At 43.5% G+C, this 18,522-nt stretch overlaps 1 protein-coding gene across 2 annotated transcripts in view; it reads left to right on the forward strand.

Annotated features, from left to right (window-relative positions):
• The window catches only part of LOC111141534 (Sec23 homolog B, coat complex II component), a 40,698-nt gene that overhangs the window by 8,546 nt on the left and 13,630 nt on the right, over window positions 1–18,522 (forward strand). For both annotated transcript variants that reach the window (XM_022494143.1, XM_022494144.1), the window contains exons 7-15: window positions 712–856; window positions 1,295–1,453; window positions 1,803–1,918; window positions 5,994–6,117; window positions 7,755–7,835; window positions 13,021–13,110; window positions 14,025–14,131; window positions 15,928–16,081; window positions 18,035–18,112. In XM_022494143.1, the coding sequence (XP_022349851.1) occupies window positions 712–856; window positions 1,295–1,453; window positions 1,803–1,918; window positions 5,994–6,117; window positions 7,755–7,835; window positions 13,021–13,110; window positions 14,025–14,131; window positions 15,928–16,081; window positions 18,035–18,112 (1,054 nt within the window). The remainder of the gene's footprint in view (window positions 1–711; window positions 857–1,294; window positions 1,454–1,802; window positions 1,919–5,993; window positions 6,118–7,754; window positions 7,836–13,020; window positions 13,111–14,024; window positions 14,132–15,927; window positions 16,082–18,034; window positions 18,113–18,522) is intronic.

The following is an 18,522-nucleotide window of genomic DNA, read 5'->3' on the forward strand; positions in this document are numbered from 1 at the left end:
AATGCATTGCCTGAAGTGCTAGGGACAGCCACTTAACTGTGGAAAGAAACCAGTGCTTCTCTCTGTTTTCACTCCTAAGGCTCAAGAGAAACACTTGAGAATCACTTTAAAGTGGATCTTCAGAATGATGAAGGTGGGGGTGCCTGGCTGACACAGTTGTTTGAGTGTCTGACTCTTGATTTCAGCTCATGTCATGATTTTAGTGTCTGAGATTGAGCCCCAAGTTAGGCCCTCTGCTCAGTGAGGAGTCTGCTGGCTATTTCTCACTCTCCGTCTCCCACTTCTCCCCCTCTTCTCTCCCACTCCCCCTCCTCCCTCCTTGTTCTTCTGCTCCTCCCCCTTGCTCTCCCCCCCACCAAAAAAAATCTTAAAAAAAAAAAAAAAAGAATGATGAAGGTGGCCCACGTACAGGAATTTTACATGGATTGAATTTACATTAGACCTGTCTTTAGGATTTCTTTGCTGCTTAAATTTAATTAAACTGACTTATTCCTATTTAAATTTAGCTTTTTTCCATGCGATATATATAAGTTGCTATATATTTAGTTTTAAGTTATGTTCTTGAGTGAAATTGCTTTGAACAATTTTGAAAAAATTGTTAAGTTTTTACTACTCTTGAGTAATTACCTTGAAGAGCTCTGTGTCACCTAGGGCTAAAGACTGTAGTACTTTATTAAACCAGGATTGATGTGTCCATTGAAAATCATGCAGATTTCTGCAGCCTGTTCACAAGATTGACATGAACCTCACTGATCTCCTTGGGGAGCTGCAGAGGGACCCATGGCCTGTGACCCAGGGGAAGAGACCTTTGCGATCCACTGGTGTTGCTTTGTCCATTGCTGTTGGCCTTTTGGAGGTAACTCAGAATTTACCAGGGTGCATCAAACCTTGCGAGCTTGTTCCCACAGGTTGTGTTTGCTAGCCTTGTTTGAAAATGAGTTGTGACCTAAGTGAATGGATTGACAATGGATTTCTCAGAAAGCACTTCAGGTATTACTATTATTATTATCCACAGTGAAGGAGCCCCATGATGTTTTGAAAATACCAGAAGTTTTCATGAGAAACACAAGGCCATTAGGGCAAGGGCAAGTGCTCACAGTGAATTAATAAAAGTGTACAGAGCTATTGGGTTGGAAGATATAAGGCTGCTTCTCTGCATTGTCATCCATGTTGTTTTGAACTATCATTTGTATCCAGCAGAGCTGAAAAGAACTTTGGAATTTTTTTTTAGGGAGATGGAAGCATACTCAGGGCGGGCTGAATGCTTCTAAAATGCTGCCATTTATTGTTCCAGGGCACTTTTCCGAACACGGGAGCCAGGATTATGTTGTTTACCGGGGGTCCCCCCACCCAAGGGCCTGGCATGGTGGTTGGAGATGAATTAAAGGTTCCTATTCGCTCCTGGCATGATATTGAGAAAGATAATGCACGTTTCATGAAAAAGGCAACCAAGGTAGGTGCTCCTGGGCACAGGCTGTAATTCTGCTTACCCAGTGCGTTTGGGCTGTTCTGGAGTGACAGCTACTTTGCTGAGGCCATGCTTTGTGGGCAGCAAATGGCCCTTGCTCAGGTGACCTTCCAGATCTAGGCTGCTGTTAAATCGATGGCCCAGCTGAGTCCTTTCTTAGAGTGGGTGGTCTTAAAACTGCTAGAAGTGTTTTGAGATTGAAAACCATACATTTATTGGATGTTATAAAGAAAACTGTCTCTGTATTCTTATGTTTGGTTACATCCCTTTGGTATAGTAAGACATACCTGGTGAATAATACGGTTTCCTAAAGGTAATTTTTCCCCATTCACAGCACTATGAGATGCTTGCTAACCGAACTGCTACAAATGGCCACTGCATTGATATTTACGCTTGTGCCCTTGATCAGACGGGACTTCTGGAAATGAAGTGTTGTGCAAATCTTACAGGGTATGTTGAAAGCCAACACCTGGGAAAATGGAGTGTGTGTATTTTAAGGAAAGAGAAGTGAGTGATGGAAGCATAGGAATGTGCAAGGCTGACCTAGGTAAGCTTTCAGAAGGCTCCAGGCTGAGTGTCTGTGGCAGGGAGGGTATATGGGCCTCTTGGGGAAAGAAGCAGTGATTAGCAGGAGGTTGCAAAGTTCACTACAAATGAATCATATCAGAGTAACTTCATTTCTTCCTTAGAGTTGTCACAGAATCTATAACAGGGCAAGAAAGCAAGCACGCATGGGGTATGTGGCTTCAGCAAGCCACTTCTTTGTGAGGAGTCTGGGGGTGGGCGGAAATAGGGTCTGAATGCCAAAGCAATTAGGAGACCCTTCACCTGACTTAGTAACCATATGTCATGCCCAGCTTGGAGCACATGCTCAGCATGGAGGGTGCACACCAGGGCATGTGTAGCGCCCAAGTCCGTATCATGCATGCAGGCCACAGTGGAGGGCTGTTGTTCTCAAAGCATAGTGGGGCCTTGCCAGCAACCTTCAGGGCTCCCAGGCATGGATGAGAAGTGTATCTCCTTGGGCCTTGCCCCAGGCTTGCTGAATCAGAGTGTAAGGATGCAGCCCCAATAGTCAGCTTTCATACACTGTCCAGGGCGCTGGTACACATGAATGTGAGAACTGCTGGTGTGCACCACTTGTCTGAGGCAGGCTGCATGCCAGACTCTCCCAAGGAGCTTTACTGTTGGTTTACTTTTTTATTTATATTTTTAAAATGTCAGTATTTGTTTGTTTGTTTGTTTGCTTAAGTAGGCTCCATGCTCAGTGTGGAGCCCTGCCAGGGAGCTTTAAAAGCTACTTTAGGGGCGCCTGGGTGGCTCAGTGGGTTAAGCCTCTGCCCTCTGCTCAGGTCATGATCTCAGGGTTCTGGGATCGAGCCCCGCATCGGGCTCTCTGCTCAGCGGGGAGCCTGCTTCCGCCTTCTCTCTGCCTGCCTCTCTGCCTGCTTGTGATCTCTCTCTGTCAAATAAATAAATAAAATCTTTAAAAAAAAAAAAAAAAAGCTACTTTAGCTCTGAGTCTTGTTCCTCAGTGATTCCCAAGTAGTTAGCATGGGTTGTGATCCAGCGTCAACATTTGTTAACCTTCCCTGGGTGTTTCTAACGTGCCACTGGGGTGGGCCTTTAGTGTCCAAAATGTGGTTGAATATAGGCAGCATCAGCCCCATGTGAGAGCTTGTAAGGAATGTAGCATCTTGGATTTTTTTTTTTTTTTAATTTATTTGACAGACAGAGATCACAAGTAGGCAGAGAGGCAGGCAGAGAGAGAGGGGGAAGCAGGCTCCCCGCTGAGCAGAGAGCCTGATGCGGGGCTTGATCCTAGGACCCTGGAATCACGACCCGAGCCGAAAGCAGAGGCTTAACCCGTTGAGCCACCCAGGCACCCCAAAACCTGCATTTGAATAAGATCCAGGAGACTTGCATAAAACATTTTGAGAAGTACTGGGGTAGAGCCATGGGTGTTCCTGAGATTCTGTATTTCTAACAAGCTCCTTCATGACGCTGCTTGTCCTCACTGAATAACAAAGGGCATGTAGAAGGTAGAATGCGAGTCACTTGATGCAGTCCCAGAAAGCCGCAGATGTGTTAGGTGAGTCCCAAATGACACTGATGGAGCTATACCAGTGAGCCACATTTAGTAAGAGGAATTCCTACCAGTATCCTCCGGGATCTCTTGTCTTAGAGCATCCACGGAAAGGCCTCACTGCTTTTGTGAACATCCCCGAGTTTACATGCCTCTGTGTGTGTGTGTTTGCGTGCACACGCAAGTGCACATGTCTCTGATGGAAAGGGACCATCACTTCTATCAGATTCTCGGTGAGGTCTTTGACTCCTGAATAACTTGGTAGTTAGGTCACATAATCTGTTGCACAAGTTTAGTATCAGGGAAATGTGTGGCAAGGACATTAAAAAGTCTCAGAGGGTTTAGTTTTCGCTCAGTGTGAACCAGTCATTTCGGATGACTTCCAGAAAAGGCGAGGTGATCACTGGCTGTGTTACAGGAATTGGTTATCTTCAGAGAAGATCATAGTCTTGGTTTCCTTGGTGCCAGATGCACCCAGGTTATATCCTCTGCCATTCTGAGCATTTCAATTTCAAAGGGATTTGTAGAGGAACTGGGGGTGTTCAAAGGCAAGTGGTAAGAGTGGTGGAGAGTACTTGAAACTGTGTCATAAGGAGAATGATTGAAGGATCTAGAAATGATAGCACTGAAGACAGATGGGCGTGAGATCTATATTCAACAATTGAAGCCTTCTCCTGTGGAAAGGGTGTTAGATTTGTTCGCTGTGTATATGACCAAAGGGGAAAACTAGACGTAGCGGTGGGAGCTGCTGGGAAATAGAATTTCACCCAGTATGAAGAAAGGCTGCCACTGAAGGGCATGTGCTCCTGATGCAGGAGGAGTTCAAATCTAATCTGGCTGATAACCTGGCAGGTATGTTGTAGAGGGTTGGTGTGAGTTGGGATTAGGTTTTTGTGATGCAGCAGAGGTCGGCAGCCAGAGCTGGAATATTGGTTTCATCTTCATTGGGGCTGAGGCCCTTCCTGTGCTGCTCATGCAGGTCAGAGTGGTAACTGGGCTCTCACTGTGTTTGAGCAGCAGGAAGGAGGAAGAGTCAGAAAAAGACATGTGCCTTCTCATGAGAATGCCCCCCACAAATCACAATGGCCATGTCCAATAAACAAAGCTGAGTTACATGGCTACGTGCAAGGCAGGCTTGGAAATGTTGTCTTTTTTTCCAGGGAACCATGGAAACCATGACCAAGGAAGGGGCAGAGAGGGTGGACATTTAGGGCCAGAATCATCTCTGTCCCTGAAGGGGCCAGGCACTCTGAGATAGCTGGATCAGACGATCTTGTGTTCTGCCTGGTTCTGAAGTCCTGTTTGATGATTGATGGCTGGACGCATAACTTGCATCATGCTGTGTTTATCTGCCCCAGCACATGAACTGCGGAGATTCTGAACAGTGTTTCCCTCTAACGTCAAAAAGGCATGAAAAAGTTATTCATACACTAGAAGAGATAAATCACATACAGCCAAAGATTTCAATGTTTTGAGGCAGTGAATTAATCTGAAAAGGATTTCCCATAGGCTTTGGTATTTCCCCTACTAGAGAAGAGTGAGGGGAGCTGGACACATTTTCTCAGTAGATACAACCATTAAGCCTGTGGGCTTATCAGTGAACAGTTCTTTTGTTTTTTTTCTTTCTTTCTTTCTTTCTTTTTTTGGAAATAATTACAGATTCACAAGAAATTGCAAAAATAGTATAGAGAGGTCTGTGCATACTCTTCCATGTAGCAGCTCCCAGCAGTAGCATCTTTCAGAAATGTAGTGCAGTGTCACAACCAGGAACTGACATTGGTATGATGTGGTATGATATGATGAACTCTTACAGACCATACTGGGATTTCACCAGTTTGTATGGGCACTGATTTTTTTAACATGTAGGTATGCATCGTATGAGACTGTATCATCAATTTGTGTAACCACCACTGTGGTAAAGATTTAGAATTGTTGTTTTGTTTTGTTTAAAGATTTTATTTATTTGACATAGAGACACTTAGAGAGGGAACAGAAGCAGGGGAGTGGGAGAGGGAGAAGCAGGCTTCCTGCTGAGCAGAGAGCCCGATTCAGGACTTGATCCTACGACCCTGGAATCATGATCTGAGCCAAAGGCAGACACTTAACGACTGAGCCACCCAGTCGCCCCAAGATTTAGAACTGTTCTAAGGGGTCCTATCTTTTATGTCTTTTTTTTTTTTTCTTTTTTTCTTTTCTGGTGGTTTTATTTAAGCATGGGGCTGGGGGCGGGACCCGTGGGCAGAAAGAGCTCTCTTTGATATCTTGAAAATAGTGTCTTTCCTGATTACGCATTGAACTCGCTGTTTCCAGTTTAAGTTAACATCACCTTCATGGACGTAGTTTTTTTCCCCCTTTTTAAAGTTCTGTTTGTTAACACCAGGGAAGCATCCGAATGGCTTTCAGTCATCCTAAATGTTCACTTTCTTCTTTGTTTCCTAGAGGCCACATGGTGATGGGAGACTCTTTCAACACTTCTCTCTTCAAGCAGACGTTCCAAAGAATTTTTAGTAAAGATTTCAATGGAGATTTCCGCATGGCATTTGGTGCTACTTTGGAAGTGAAGGTACAATAGCTTTCTGACACTTTAATGAAAGATTAGTTCTCTTACTTAGTAGTCAGACTTGTACAAGCCTCACCTTGCTGGACATGGGCATCTAAAGGCAAATTAAAAGGTTCCCAGCAAAATAGTTTAAGAAGGTATATTGATTCTGTCTCTTTACTACTTGAAGTTGACCTGTATATTAATTAATGTTCTAAACAAAGTGCTCTCTGATTGCCTTGCAGGCTCTGCTCTGTCTTGCTCTAGGACAGCAGGCCTAAGAATTAGTGGTGGGCTGAGGCCACATGGTGTTGAGTCCCCCCCACCCCCACCGCCGGCAGTATAGGCCACCATATTCACAGAACCATGTTTATATTTAGCACCTGCCTGCAGACTAGCCAGAGTACTTGAAAATAAGTGCAGCACTGTGAGTTTGGGTCTTGTTTTTTCTTGTAGGGACTAAAAGCCCTGCGCACTTGATTCTGAGTCATTGAGAAAACATTAGAAGGAGCTGTTACATAAAGGGATTAGGATTATTACTTTGAGAATTGAGGATAATCATTAAATCATTTAGATTAAACTTTAAACAATCTTCTCAGATTTTTTTTTTTTAATTTTATTTTTTATTTATTTATTTTTTTAGACATATAATATCTTTTTATCCCCAGGGGTACAGGTCTGTGAATCGCCAGGTTTACACACTTCACAGCACTCACCATAGCACATACCCTCCCCAATGTCCATAATCCCACCCCCCCAACCCCCCTCCCCCCATTAACCCTCAGTTTGTTTTGTGAGATTAAGAGTCACTTATGGTTTGTCTCCCTCCCAATCCCATCTTGTTTCATTTATTCTTCTCCTACCCCCTTAACCCCCCATGTTGCATCTCCTCTCCCTCATATCAGGGAGATCATATGATAGTTGTCTTTCTCCGATTGACTTATTTCGCTAAGCATGATACCCTCTAGTTCCATCCACGTCGTCGCAAATGGCAAGATTTCATTTCTTTTGATGGCTGCATAGTATTCCATTGTCAATCTTCTCAGATTTTTGAGGATTTTTTTTTTAAGTTGAAGAGGAATAGACTTTAGTGAATTAAGATTTTAAAATCTAAGTATATTGGCCTTGTCATTATGTTGGAGCTCATGAATTAAGCATTTTTAAAACAAAAAACAGTATATTCACTGATGAGAAATTATAATTATGACTGAGTACATGGGATTGGAAAAAATGTTTTGTTGGTAGAATTTCACCATGTGTATAATAATTTCAGAGGTGAGGGGGTGCCTCACTGGCTCAGTCAGAAGAACATGAGACTCTTAATCTCAGGGTTGTGAGTTTGAGCTCCACACCGGGTATAGAGATTACTTAAATAAATAAGCTTAAAAAAAAAAAAAAAAAAAACGTAAATTCAAAGGTGAGAGTTGAAAATACAGCATCTTTGGAACAAAGTTAATTCCATTTAAAGGAGGATTTTACTAAAGTTTGCATTGGAATTTCGTGGGCATGGAAAAGTTTGTAAGAGCATGATCCATGTAGGATTTCTTTTTGGTGGAATGATAACATTGCCATATTTTACCCGTAAATTTTAATTGCGTCTTTTGTGAGAGGGTGGTTTTCAGTGAATTTTACCTTTACATGCTTGTGTATTTCCATTTTAGACCTCTCGGGAACTGAAAGTTGCAGGAGCCATTGGTCCTTGTGTGTCTCTGAATGTGAAAGGACCATGTGTGTCAGAAAATGTAAGGAAAACTCTATCATCCTCACCTCCTGTGCCCCAGGATTTAACCCATTATAACCCATTCAAAATGTCAGAGCAGAGTGATCTTACCTCATGTCACCTGTTGGAATGTGTCTGTTGGTGAAGGGAGAAGGGTCAACTCTTACAACCACAACTCTGAGAGGCAGTGTCCTGTCTGTCCATCTATCTAAAGGGTCAGAGGGTGGCTCAGAGGAGTCAGGTGTCTTGCTTTCTGGGTCAGAGCTGATAGGGAGGAGCTAGAGCCCAGGTTTCCCTGAACCCCCATCCTTGTCTGGGTCTCTGTGCCAGTGATCCACAATGTATTCTGTTTAGCAAGGCAAGTATTCAGCAAGAACCTTCAGGAATAAACCTCTGTGCTTGTTGCCCTTAGAGGTGATACCTTTGTCTCACTTCTCAGAGACCATTTTGAGTTGGTTGGGCATGAATGACACTGTTGTATATGCAAATAGCTATGTTCTTTGGGTAACAAAATTTTGAGAATATGTGAATGAAGTAAAGTTACGGTGCGGTAGCTTTGCCGGTGGCTCGCTTCCTCTGCTTATACTTTAGCTTCGAGGAAACAAACCACGGTGTCCATTGAGGCCTATCCAGGGTGGTTCTGGGCTGGGGTTGTCTCATTCCTGTCCTTCCCTTGTTGTCCTCATCAATGAGACGGTGGACTGTAGAGGCAGACATGGATACGGGGGCACAGATCTACCCCTGCCAGTCTTGTGTCCGGGCATGGTATTTACTTGCTCTGGGATTCAATATCTTTATCTGGGAAGTGGGGATAGGAACAGTACCTCACTTTGGCAGTGCTGTTTGAGGGTTGAAGGAGTAAGTTCAGGTAAACTGCTCAGAAGAGCCCCTGGCACAATGGAGGCTCACGCCGGATTTCAACTTTCACATCCTCACTTTGTCTTCATCAGCAGTGCACATTGACTTAGTGACTACTTTGGTTAACCTTTTGATGAAGTTGCCAGAGGCAAACTGATTTGAGAATATTCCTGTAATCCCTTGGGCGAGACAGGTGCCCCAAAGCCCATCTCAGGAGTTACCCATTACCCTGGTGTACCAAGGGACTGGTACCCCTAATTCCTGGCAGGGCTTCGGAAGCCTGCTCAGTTCCAAAATATGCTCCATACATTTAAAATCTGCCTTAGAAGGTAATTTTATGAATCAGTATATGAGCCAATTAGCTGTTCTAAGATCTGGTAGGGATCAGCCATGAGATTTTGGGAGGGGGCTTGGAGGATGCAAAGGGGGTGGGAATACAACTCAATATACAGAGAAGCTTAAGGAAGAGTATGAGGAGTTCAGTATGTGCACCACTTAGAGTCTGCACTTGTCAACATTTAGTCATTCTCACTGTCCTCTTTCTTTGCAATATTTGCTTTCTCCATCTGGTCATTATTTGTCTGCCAGGTTCACGTTATTGTACTTCACAGAACCTTGGAACAGCAAGCTGCAGAGGTCACGACACTTAGCCTTTCAGTCTGCATCTTCTAAAATTAAGGATGTTCGCCTACTGTGACGTTATAGCAAACCTAAGAAAACAGTAATTCACTAATATCATCTGTGGCTAGTCATAGTCTTTCTCTGCTTTAACCCCAAATACCCTTCGTAGCTGTCCCCCCCGCCCCCAAACTAGTAACTACATCGAGCATTATATAGCCTTAGTCTTTTAAATCTGGAACCGTCTTCCTGTTCTACAGGGTTTTTTGCTTTTTTGTTTGTTGACAGTGATTTGCGCCAAGCATCTGTGACTTCCGCAGTAGAGTATTGCAAATTCTTAGTGTATCTGATCGTTGCCTTGCAGTGGTGGTGAGTGGGTTTCTATCCTCCCTGTGCTTTTCTGTAAAGTGAAAGATAGATTAGCGATTAGGTTCGGGTTAGACTTTTTGTCCACCATGGTTCCTGAGTGATCTTACACCTCGTGTGTTTCTTCAGGAGGCACTTCTGTCTGGTCATGTGTTAGTGGTGCTGAGTTAGACTGTGGAGAAGGTGATGACTGTCCTATGTCTTTCTGTTATAAGGGCATGTTTCCTTTTTGCCATTAGCAAGAGATCTGTTCAACAAGATGGTAGCAAAATACGAATATCTTGTTTGCCAACAGCCTTTGTTTAAGTATCCATTGATTATCCTTACTCGAATCATTATTTCACTGGAGATTATAAAATGGTGATTTCCTGATTTTGTCTTCATAGTTACTCTGGTAAGGGCAGGGTAAATGCTTCCATAAGGAATTTGTGTGTTAGTGAGAAAATGTATTTTCAAGGCTCTGCAGAAATTGTGGCGCCTTTAGGCATTGCTGCTTATAGAACAAGAAAAATTTTCTTTTTCCTCTACCCATCTTGATCTCATTGGCTGGCCCTGCAAACGGGCCTGACAAAAGACAGGTTTCACAAGAGAAAAAATTCACGCATGCATTGCACATAGACGCATCACGTATGCATTCCCGGTAAGGAGCAACTCAAAGGGGTGGTTAGAACTTGGGATTACGTGGCATCTTAACAAAAGAACAGTAAATCTGGGGGCGCCTGGGTGGCTCAGTGGGTTAAAGCCTCTGCTTTCGGCTCGGGTTGTGATTCCAGGGTCCTAGGATCGAGCCCTGCATCGGGCTCTCTGCTCGGCGGGGAGCCTGCTTCCTCTCTCTCTGCCTGCCTCTCTGCCTACTTGTGATCTCTGTCTGTCAAATAAATAAATAAACTCTTAAAAAAAAAAAAAAAAAAAGAACAGTAAATCCGTAGAAAAGTGACAAGACATAGGAAAGGCACTTTGAGCTTCTGGGGGTGACACCAGAAGTGGAAAAGCAGGTAGATGGGGGTAGATGGGGGAGCTAATGGAAGAGAAGAGTTGGTCTTCGCAAGTTTGTTGTATAGACTCTTCTTGTACAATCTCTGGGCTGATAAGCATCTAGAGTTGTTTTTGGTGATTGAGAATCGTCCTGCCCTTCTTGGTAGGGAGAGGGCAGGGAGTTTTCTTATGTCTGCTATTTTTAAATTACCTTCAGCTTAAAATAATCCTTTTGTCAGAGTGGCATATTTTGTGATGGCATACACCAAACCCCTTGACTTGAAACTTCAACAGGTTTCATATTATAAAAATTGAGTTGGTGGGGCGCCTGGGTGGCTCAGTTGGTTGAGCGACTGACTCTTGATCTTGCCTCAGGTCATGATCTCAGGGTCATGGGATTGAGCCCTAATCAGGTTCCATGCTTGGTGGGGAGTCTGCTTGAGATTCTCTCTCTCCCTCTCCCCCTCTACCTGCTCACTGCATGCTCTCTGCCCCCTCCCCACCCTTTCTCCCTTCTCTCAAATAAATAAATCTTTTTTTTTTTTTTTTAAAGATTTTGTTTATTTATTTGTCAGAGAGAGAGAGAGAGAGCAAGCACAGTCAGACAGAGTGGCAGGCAGAGGCAGAGGGAGAAGCAGGCTCCCTGCCGAGCAAGGAGCCCGATGCGGGACTCGATCCCAGGATGCTGGGATCATGACCTGAGCCGAAGGCAGCTGCTCAACCAACTGAGCCAACCAGGCGTCCCTCAAATAAATAAATCTTAAAAAAAAACTGAGTTAGCGGTATGGAGAAAGGATCAGGAGAAGCGATTGGCAAGTCAAAAATGGGAGGCATGCAAGCTCCTTTTGCTTCTTTACCATTTTCCCTGGGTGTGGCCCTTCACCTTCCAGCAGATGTTACCTGCTGTTTTTAGAAAAGGCCACTAAAAGGGAAGGTGGACATGCACAAATCCGTCCATTTAACTATCTTTCTTCGGAAATACTGATGAAACGGTGTCCTCTCCACTTTCCACTTTAGAGCTGCTCCGTGATTTCAACTAAGAATCTTACCTTTGCCCTCTAACCATCTCCTTCCTGAGACTGCTGGTTCTTTGGCCAGGTACAAAGGCTCCTGGCAGGCTTCATAGAGGCCAGAGTGGCTTCAGTCAGCTCTGCTCAGCGGACTATACGGTTTGGGTGGTGTACAATTCAGAGTCGTACAAAAGAATAGGACCCTGTTAAATGCATACTCACATAACTTACTGAAAAGCATGGTATTTTGCATTTTGATGAGTGTTAAAATGGGTAATATTGTCTCTAGAACAATAAAGTGTTTATTTCAGAGTCTAACAATCTTCTTGGTTGACAGTTAATTCTAGGTACTTTTGACACCTGCAGCCCTTTCTTCTAGATGTCATGCGTAAAACAGCAACACTCTTCACATTTTACTGAACTTCATTTATCATTGGAGGTGCTTCAGCTGGTCAATAAAAGGCAGCCTTTATACCACTAAAATCCCAGTTCTCTTACAAAAAATTTCTATGTAGCTTGGCGTAAAGAAATTGGTTTGAAAATTAATATTAATAGCTAACATTCTGTAACTATTCTTTTTTTTTTTTTTTTAAATTTTATTTATTTGGGACAGAGAGAGAGAGAGAGAACATGAGTGGGGGGCAGAGGGAGAGGTAGGAACAGGTTCCCCGCTGAGCAGTGAGCCCAGCGTGGGGCCTGATTCCAGGACCCTGTGATCATGGCCCAAGCTGAAGGCAGACATTTAACCAAGTGAGCCACCCAGGCCCCCTCCTCTTATTCTAATAATAATAGTGAAACTTTTCAAGCTAAGCAGATAGTTCTGTCTCTTCTAGTATTTGCTTCTTCCCCAACCCTGACTTGATTCTTTCAGCTAACTTCAGTATTTTGTTCCATGTGTGTGGAGAGAGAGAAAAAGAGAGAGAGAGTGCACTTTCTTGGTGATAAAATGGAAATTGGTCAGAGTTCAGATATACAAAGCTTAATTTTGGGATGCCAAGGTAGCTCAGTCAGCTGAACTTCCGACTCTTGGATTCAGCGCAGGTCATGATCACAACATTGTGAGATCAAGCCCTGTGTGGGGGAATCTGTGCTCAGCAGGGACTCTGCTTGAGATTTTCTCTCTCCTTCTCCCCCTCCCCCCACTCACTCTTGCTCGCTCTTTCTCAAATAAATAAATCTAAAAAGAAAAAAAGCTTAATTTTAGAGTCCTGTAATAAATCCTAGCTCTTATTCAGGCTTATAATTGTACTTTTTTAAGTTTTTCATTTGGAATGAGATCTTCCAAGTAGCCTACTATTCTCAGAGTCCGTACTTTTCATCAGCAGTTAAACATAGAAGTAGCTTTTTTGGTTTTGTTTTAATTCCTCTTTTCATCCCTAGGAACTTGGTGTGGGTGGCACAAGTCAGTGGAAAATCTGTGGCCTGGATCCCACATCTACACTTGGCATCTACTTTGAAGTAGTCAATCAGGTAAGTTGGATTTCTTCCTGAGTATTCATGTCTCAGTGTTCTGTTTTCTGATTTCTTACTGACTGGCGGCCTCTGGTTTCTTTCTGTGTGGACTGATGCTACTTTGGGCTTGTGTTTGCTTGATACCAGTCCAGCATGATCTTCTTTTCTCCTTTCAGGGTTTGGTCAGAGTTAGATAGCATATTGCTTTCATCACTTAAATTGTTGGACTGATAAGCTCATCAGAAGGGGAATGGCTTTTACCAGTCATCATAATGTTTGTGAAGTTTTGAAAGTGTCAGTTTTTCCCCCAGTATTTGATTTTTAAAAATCCTAATTTATAGGAAAATGAAAAGAATTTTACAGCAAATACTTGTACACCTACCACTCAGATTCTGTAGTTAACATTTTACTGTATTTACTTTGCCACATACCTATTTATTCATCAATTAATCTTATTTTTGATGCTTTTTTTTTTAAGAGGGGGTGTGAGGGAGGGGCAGAAAGAGGGAGAGAGAATCCCAAGCAGGGTCCATGCCCAGTGCAGAGCCCTACATGGGGCTTGATCTCATGACCCTGAGATCATGACCTGAGCTGAAACCAGGAGTCAGATGCTTAACCGACTGAGTCACTCAGGTGTCCCTTATTTTTGATGCATTTTAAAACAAATTGCACTCCTCAGTGTCTTTCATGTGTATCATTCACTTGAATTTATTACTAATCTGAATATGGTTCCTTTTTTAAAAAAAATTTTTTTTGAGGTAAAAGTTATATATGGTGAAATGCCCAGATTTTAAGTGTACCATTCAGAATGCATCAAGAACTGTGTTGTTAACACTGTGTCAGTCGTTTTAGGAAGAGCGCAATGGGCTCTGTGACCATCTGTGTTTGAGTCATGCCTCTAACAGTAACTGTGTGTGGCCTGTGTCCTGCAGCACAACGCTCCAGTCCCCCAAGGAGGCAGAGGTGCCATCCAGTTTGTCACACAGTATCAACACTCCAGCACCCAGAGACGCATCCGTGTGACCACCATTGCCAGAAAGTGAGCAGTCCTGGTTTCCTTTCTGTTGAGCCCCCAGTGTTTTCCCTTTGAAGAGATAATTTAGCATCTCTTAGTTTATCTTTGTAATTCCATTGAATGGTTCTCACCAATCCTGACTGGCTCATTTGATCAGAGAAGGTGGCAGAGGAAGAAGCATTGCTGGCCAACCTAATTAGGCCTGCAGGCACTCTCCTGGAAGAATCCTCTTTTGGTAGGAATTAGTTCATTAAAAATTAATTTTCATTATAGTCAGATAAGTAACCCATAAATACATCCTTCTTGTAAAAGATACAAAGAGCTCAAAAGTATATAAAAAATGGGTCCCTTTACCTGCTCTCCCCAGAGGTGTAATGCTATTACTGCACAGGTGTTTATCACGGGCCCATTTCCATGGAGTTCTGTACCGTATGTATGTATAACATGCATGTGTGGCTTCTTATTTTTGGCATGTCTGTAAATTTTTCTCGGTAATCAGTCAGGGACATCTTCTGTATCAGCATGTACTAGCTGCTCCTTCCCTGTAGTGGCTGTTACAACGTTGCATGGTTTGGATGGGATGTGTCACTTCTCTCTTAAAAAGGGATTTCAGGGGCTGCCTGGGTGGCTCAGTGGGTTAAAAGCCTCTGCCTTCAGCTCAGGTCATGATCTCAGGGTCCCGGGATTGAGTCCCGCATTGGGCTCTCTGCTAGGCAGGGAGCCTGCTTCCTCCTCTCTCTCTCTCTCTCTCTCTCTCTACTTGTGATCTCTCTCTGTCAAATAAATAAAATCTTTAAAGAAAAAAAAAAAAGGGATTTCAGGTCCTACCTTCCTTCCAGAAGGGCTCCATTCATGTGTTTAGGTTTTTGTGTATCCTGAGTATTTCTTTCCAACCACTTCATAGAAGAAGAATTCTGTATCCTGCAAAACCACTCTTATAAGAACTGAATTTGTGTTTTCCCCAATAGTGTGAGGAGAGTGTCCTATTTCCTCACTAATATTATCGATCTTTAACATGCCAATATAGAGCAGTTTGCCACTTTTATATGGATTTTTCTGTTTATTAATGGGTTGAACACTTTTCATATTTATTGGCCACGTGTATTTCTTCTGTGATAGCCTTTTCCCATTTTGTAAAACCTATTTCTTTGTCTTGTTCATTGACTTGCAGGAACTTTTTATGTATTCTGGATATGATTATTGTTTGTGGTTCATACCTGTTCATGGCCTGTCTGTTGTCTTTCAGTTTTGTTCATAGTGTCTTTTAATCTATCTAGAAAACTTTCATATATATGCTGTTTCTTTCTACCATGGATATGATGTGGAAATTCATTTTGTGAATTTGTAAACATACAGATTTTTGCAAGATTAACCTGGAGGAAGGAACTGGAGACTTGGGTACCTCTAGGGTATCTACTCTCATACTATCTTGTAGAATTTTGAGAAGTTCTCTGTAATTTTTCCTTTGTTCTTTTTTTTTTTTTAAGATTTTATTCATTTATCTGACAGACAGAGATCACAAGGCAGAGAGGCAGGCTGGGGTTGGTGGGGGAAGCAGACTCCCTGCTGAGCAGAGAACCTGATGTAGGGCTCAATCCCAGGACCCTGAGATCATGACCTGAACCGAAGGCAGAGGCTTAACCTGCTGAGCCACCGAGGCACCTTTCCTTTGCTCTTAAAGCCTTCAGAGACCGGATGAGGGTAAATGAAAACATGTAAAACTCCTGTGATTCCTTACTGATGTTGCAGTTTGAATCTATGTTGCCTTAGATGAGGGAGCAGGACTTAGGTAAGCGTGGCACTGATTCTGGACTTGTCAGTTGGGCAGATGCACAGAGCCAGCTCAGGCACATAGAAGCGGCGTTTGACCAGGAGGCCGCAGCAGTCTTGATGGCTCGGCTGGGAGTGTTCCGCGCGGAGTCGGAGGAGGGACCTGATGTGCTCCGGTGGCTGGACCGACAGCTTATCCGACTGGTGAGTTGGGAACTGTGGCACCAGCTTCAGTCGTAGTCTCTGCTCTGTGTTTGAGAAGAGAACACTGGCACATACACCTGTCATTTCATACAGTCAGTCAACAAGCACTTTGTGTTGCTTACCTTATGCCAAACGCTGAATGTTCTGGGAGTGATGTAAGAGAGGGTTATCCGTGCATTTTCCCCTCAAGGACTTACAGTACCATGAGAAAGAAAGAACACACACAGAACATTTAGAGAAAGATGCAAATCTGTGTACAGTAAAGGTTGATTTAGATGAGTCCCTTTGAGTGCTTTGGTTCTATATTTTCTTTGGAGATCTTAGGGATTTTTTTTTTTTAGCAATAGGGATCCATGGCCCAATGAATGTAGAGATGCCTCATATGTTATTTTGGGTCTAATCAGGAGAGATAAACCATGCAGTGATTTAAACAGGGGAAGCGTGAACAAGCTTGTGGGACACGGCTTGTTCATTTTATGCGGGGCAGCTGGAGAGACCATGGGAGCACAGGTTGGTGGGGAGAAGTAGTGAAGGTGTGGCTTAATTTTAGAATGCTTCATTTTATTTATGAAGCTATTTTAATGTGTGTTATTGAAATGTTAACATACAGTGTAACTGTAGCTTTATGTGCACTGCAGTGATTGAACAATTCCATTGGAATGCCTTGCTTTTAAAGTTAAATCATTGCTCACTGCTCAGGTGTGATTCCCAAGCAGGGGCCTGCCATCAGCATGATACTTGTGTTTACATTCACCATTACTGTGTGAGATAAACGGGAGGGTGAAAGGCTACTGATAGGGAGACCAGTGGGGGATTCTGGAGGCTCAAGAGAGCTGAGACCAGGGTGGTGGTAGGACAGTCGGAGGGGAGGGCAAGTTTGGAATCAGGGTGTATGCTGAAAGAAGATTTGATAAAACTTGCTCAAGCAATGTGGAATCAAAAACCAAAATATTTAACATTGACTTAAGTTTTGAGTGTGGGTGACGGTAAAGATGATGGAGAGAGAAGAGAACTGGAAGATGGCAAAGGGTGGAGGGAGGCATAATTTTTTTTTAATGTAATAAATAGTTGAATTTACTTTATTCATGAACTTGTGAAAGTACGAGTGAGGAAAGCTGTTCCGTAGTTGGGTGGAAGTGCCCACAGGAGCTAAGGTTAGAGGCAGCACTGGACAGGAGCAGTGTGGGAGGGGCAAACTTATATGACATTGGTCTGGTTCTCCTGTTACTTGTAGCTGGAACAGGGAGGATGGGAGCAAACGGCCAAGAACTAGCCTCCCAAGAAACCCACAGTTAGGACAAAGAGAGATGAAGGGCTGTGGAACAAGACAGAGAAGAATCAGTTGGAGAGGAAAAATAGGTGCTATGTTAGTGGCTGGAAGTGAATTTCACAGACTTTGGGGGAGTCACTTGACCTGGAGTCCAGGAAGGTGAGAGCCGTACCAGGTCATCGGACTTGGTAGGAGAGAGTAACTTCAGAGATGGGCTTTCTTTCAATGGCGGACGGTTCAGTTCTCTATTGGCCGGAGGAGATGTGTGAAACAAAGAGGAAATAAAAGCAGAAGAGAAAATGTTCAGAAATTTGTCTTTGAAGGAAGGAAGAAAATTGAGCTATAGTGTCACAGACTTAGGGGCTTTCCTTATGGAAGAGGTGCCTGAGAGAGCTCCTTGAGCCACTGACCCATCAGAGCAGTCCTCTGGCAGCATCGCCTAGGAGCTGGTTAGAAATGCAGGCTCTCTCCAGATCTGAGGAATCAGAATCTATGTTTAGCAGCACCCTGGATGATGGGTCTGCCCAGCTGTGCTTGAGAAGTGCTGGTCCCGGACCCTCAGTAAGTCAAAATTGAGACTGGAGTGTAGCTCTTCTACTGCAAAGATTTTTCCAGGTGACACTGACTGGACTTTTTTCTCTCTCTTTCTCTTTTTTTCCTTTTTTGCTGTTTTCTTTCAACAGTGTCAGAAGTTTGGACAGTATAACAAAGAAGATCCCACTTCTTTTAGGTTATCAGATTCCTTCTCTCTGTATCCTCAGGTAAGTAATAGGTATTTTTTAAGTAACTAGAGAAGAATGAATGTTGATAGAAATGAAACTCTGCTCTCATGTTGAAGTGAAGACTTGGTGGGTTCTGAGATTCCCATCTATAGGTGATGAAGGTTGTCCAGTTAAGGACAGGTACTGTGTCTGTGTGTGAGACCGTGCCTCAGCCCTATAGAAGACAGAGATGGGGCGCCTGGGTGGCTCAGTGGGTTAAAGCCTCTGCCTTCGGCTCAGGTCATGATCTCAGGGTCCTGGGATCCAGCCCCGCATCGGGCTCTCTGCTCGGCAGGGAGCCTGCTTCCCTTCCTCTCTCTGCCTCCCTCTCTGCCTACTTGTGATCTCTGTCTGTCCAATAAATAAATAAAAAACCTTTAAAAATATTAAAAAAAAAAGACAGATGACAC

This window comes from Enhydra lutris, unplaced genomic scaffold, assembly GCF_002288905.1.
Source record: "Enhydra lutris kenyoni isolate GAN:26980312 unplaced genomic scaffold, ASM228890v2 scaffoldscaffold6, whole genome shotgun sequence".
NCBI classification, from domain to species: Eukaryota; Metazoa; Chordata; class Mammalia; order Carnivora; family Mustelidae; genus Enhydra; species Enhydra lutris.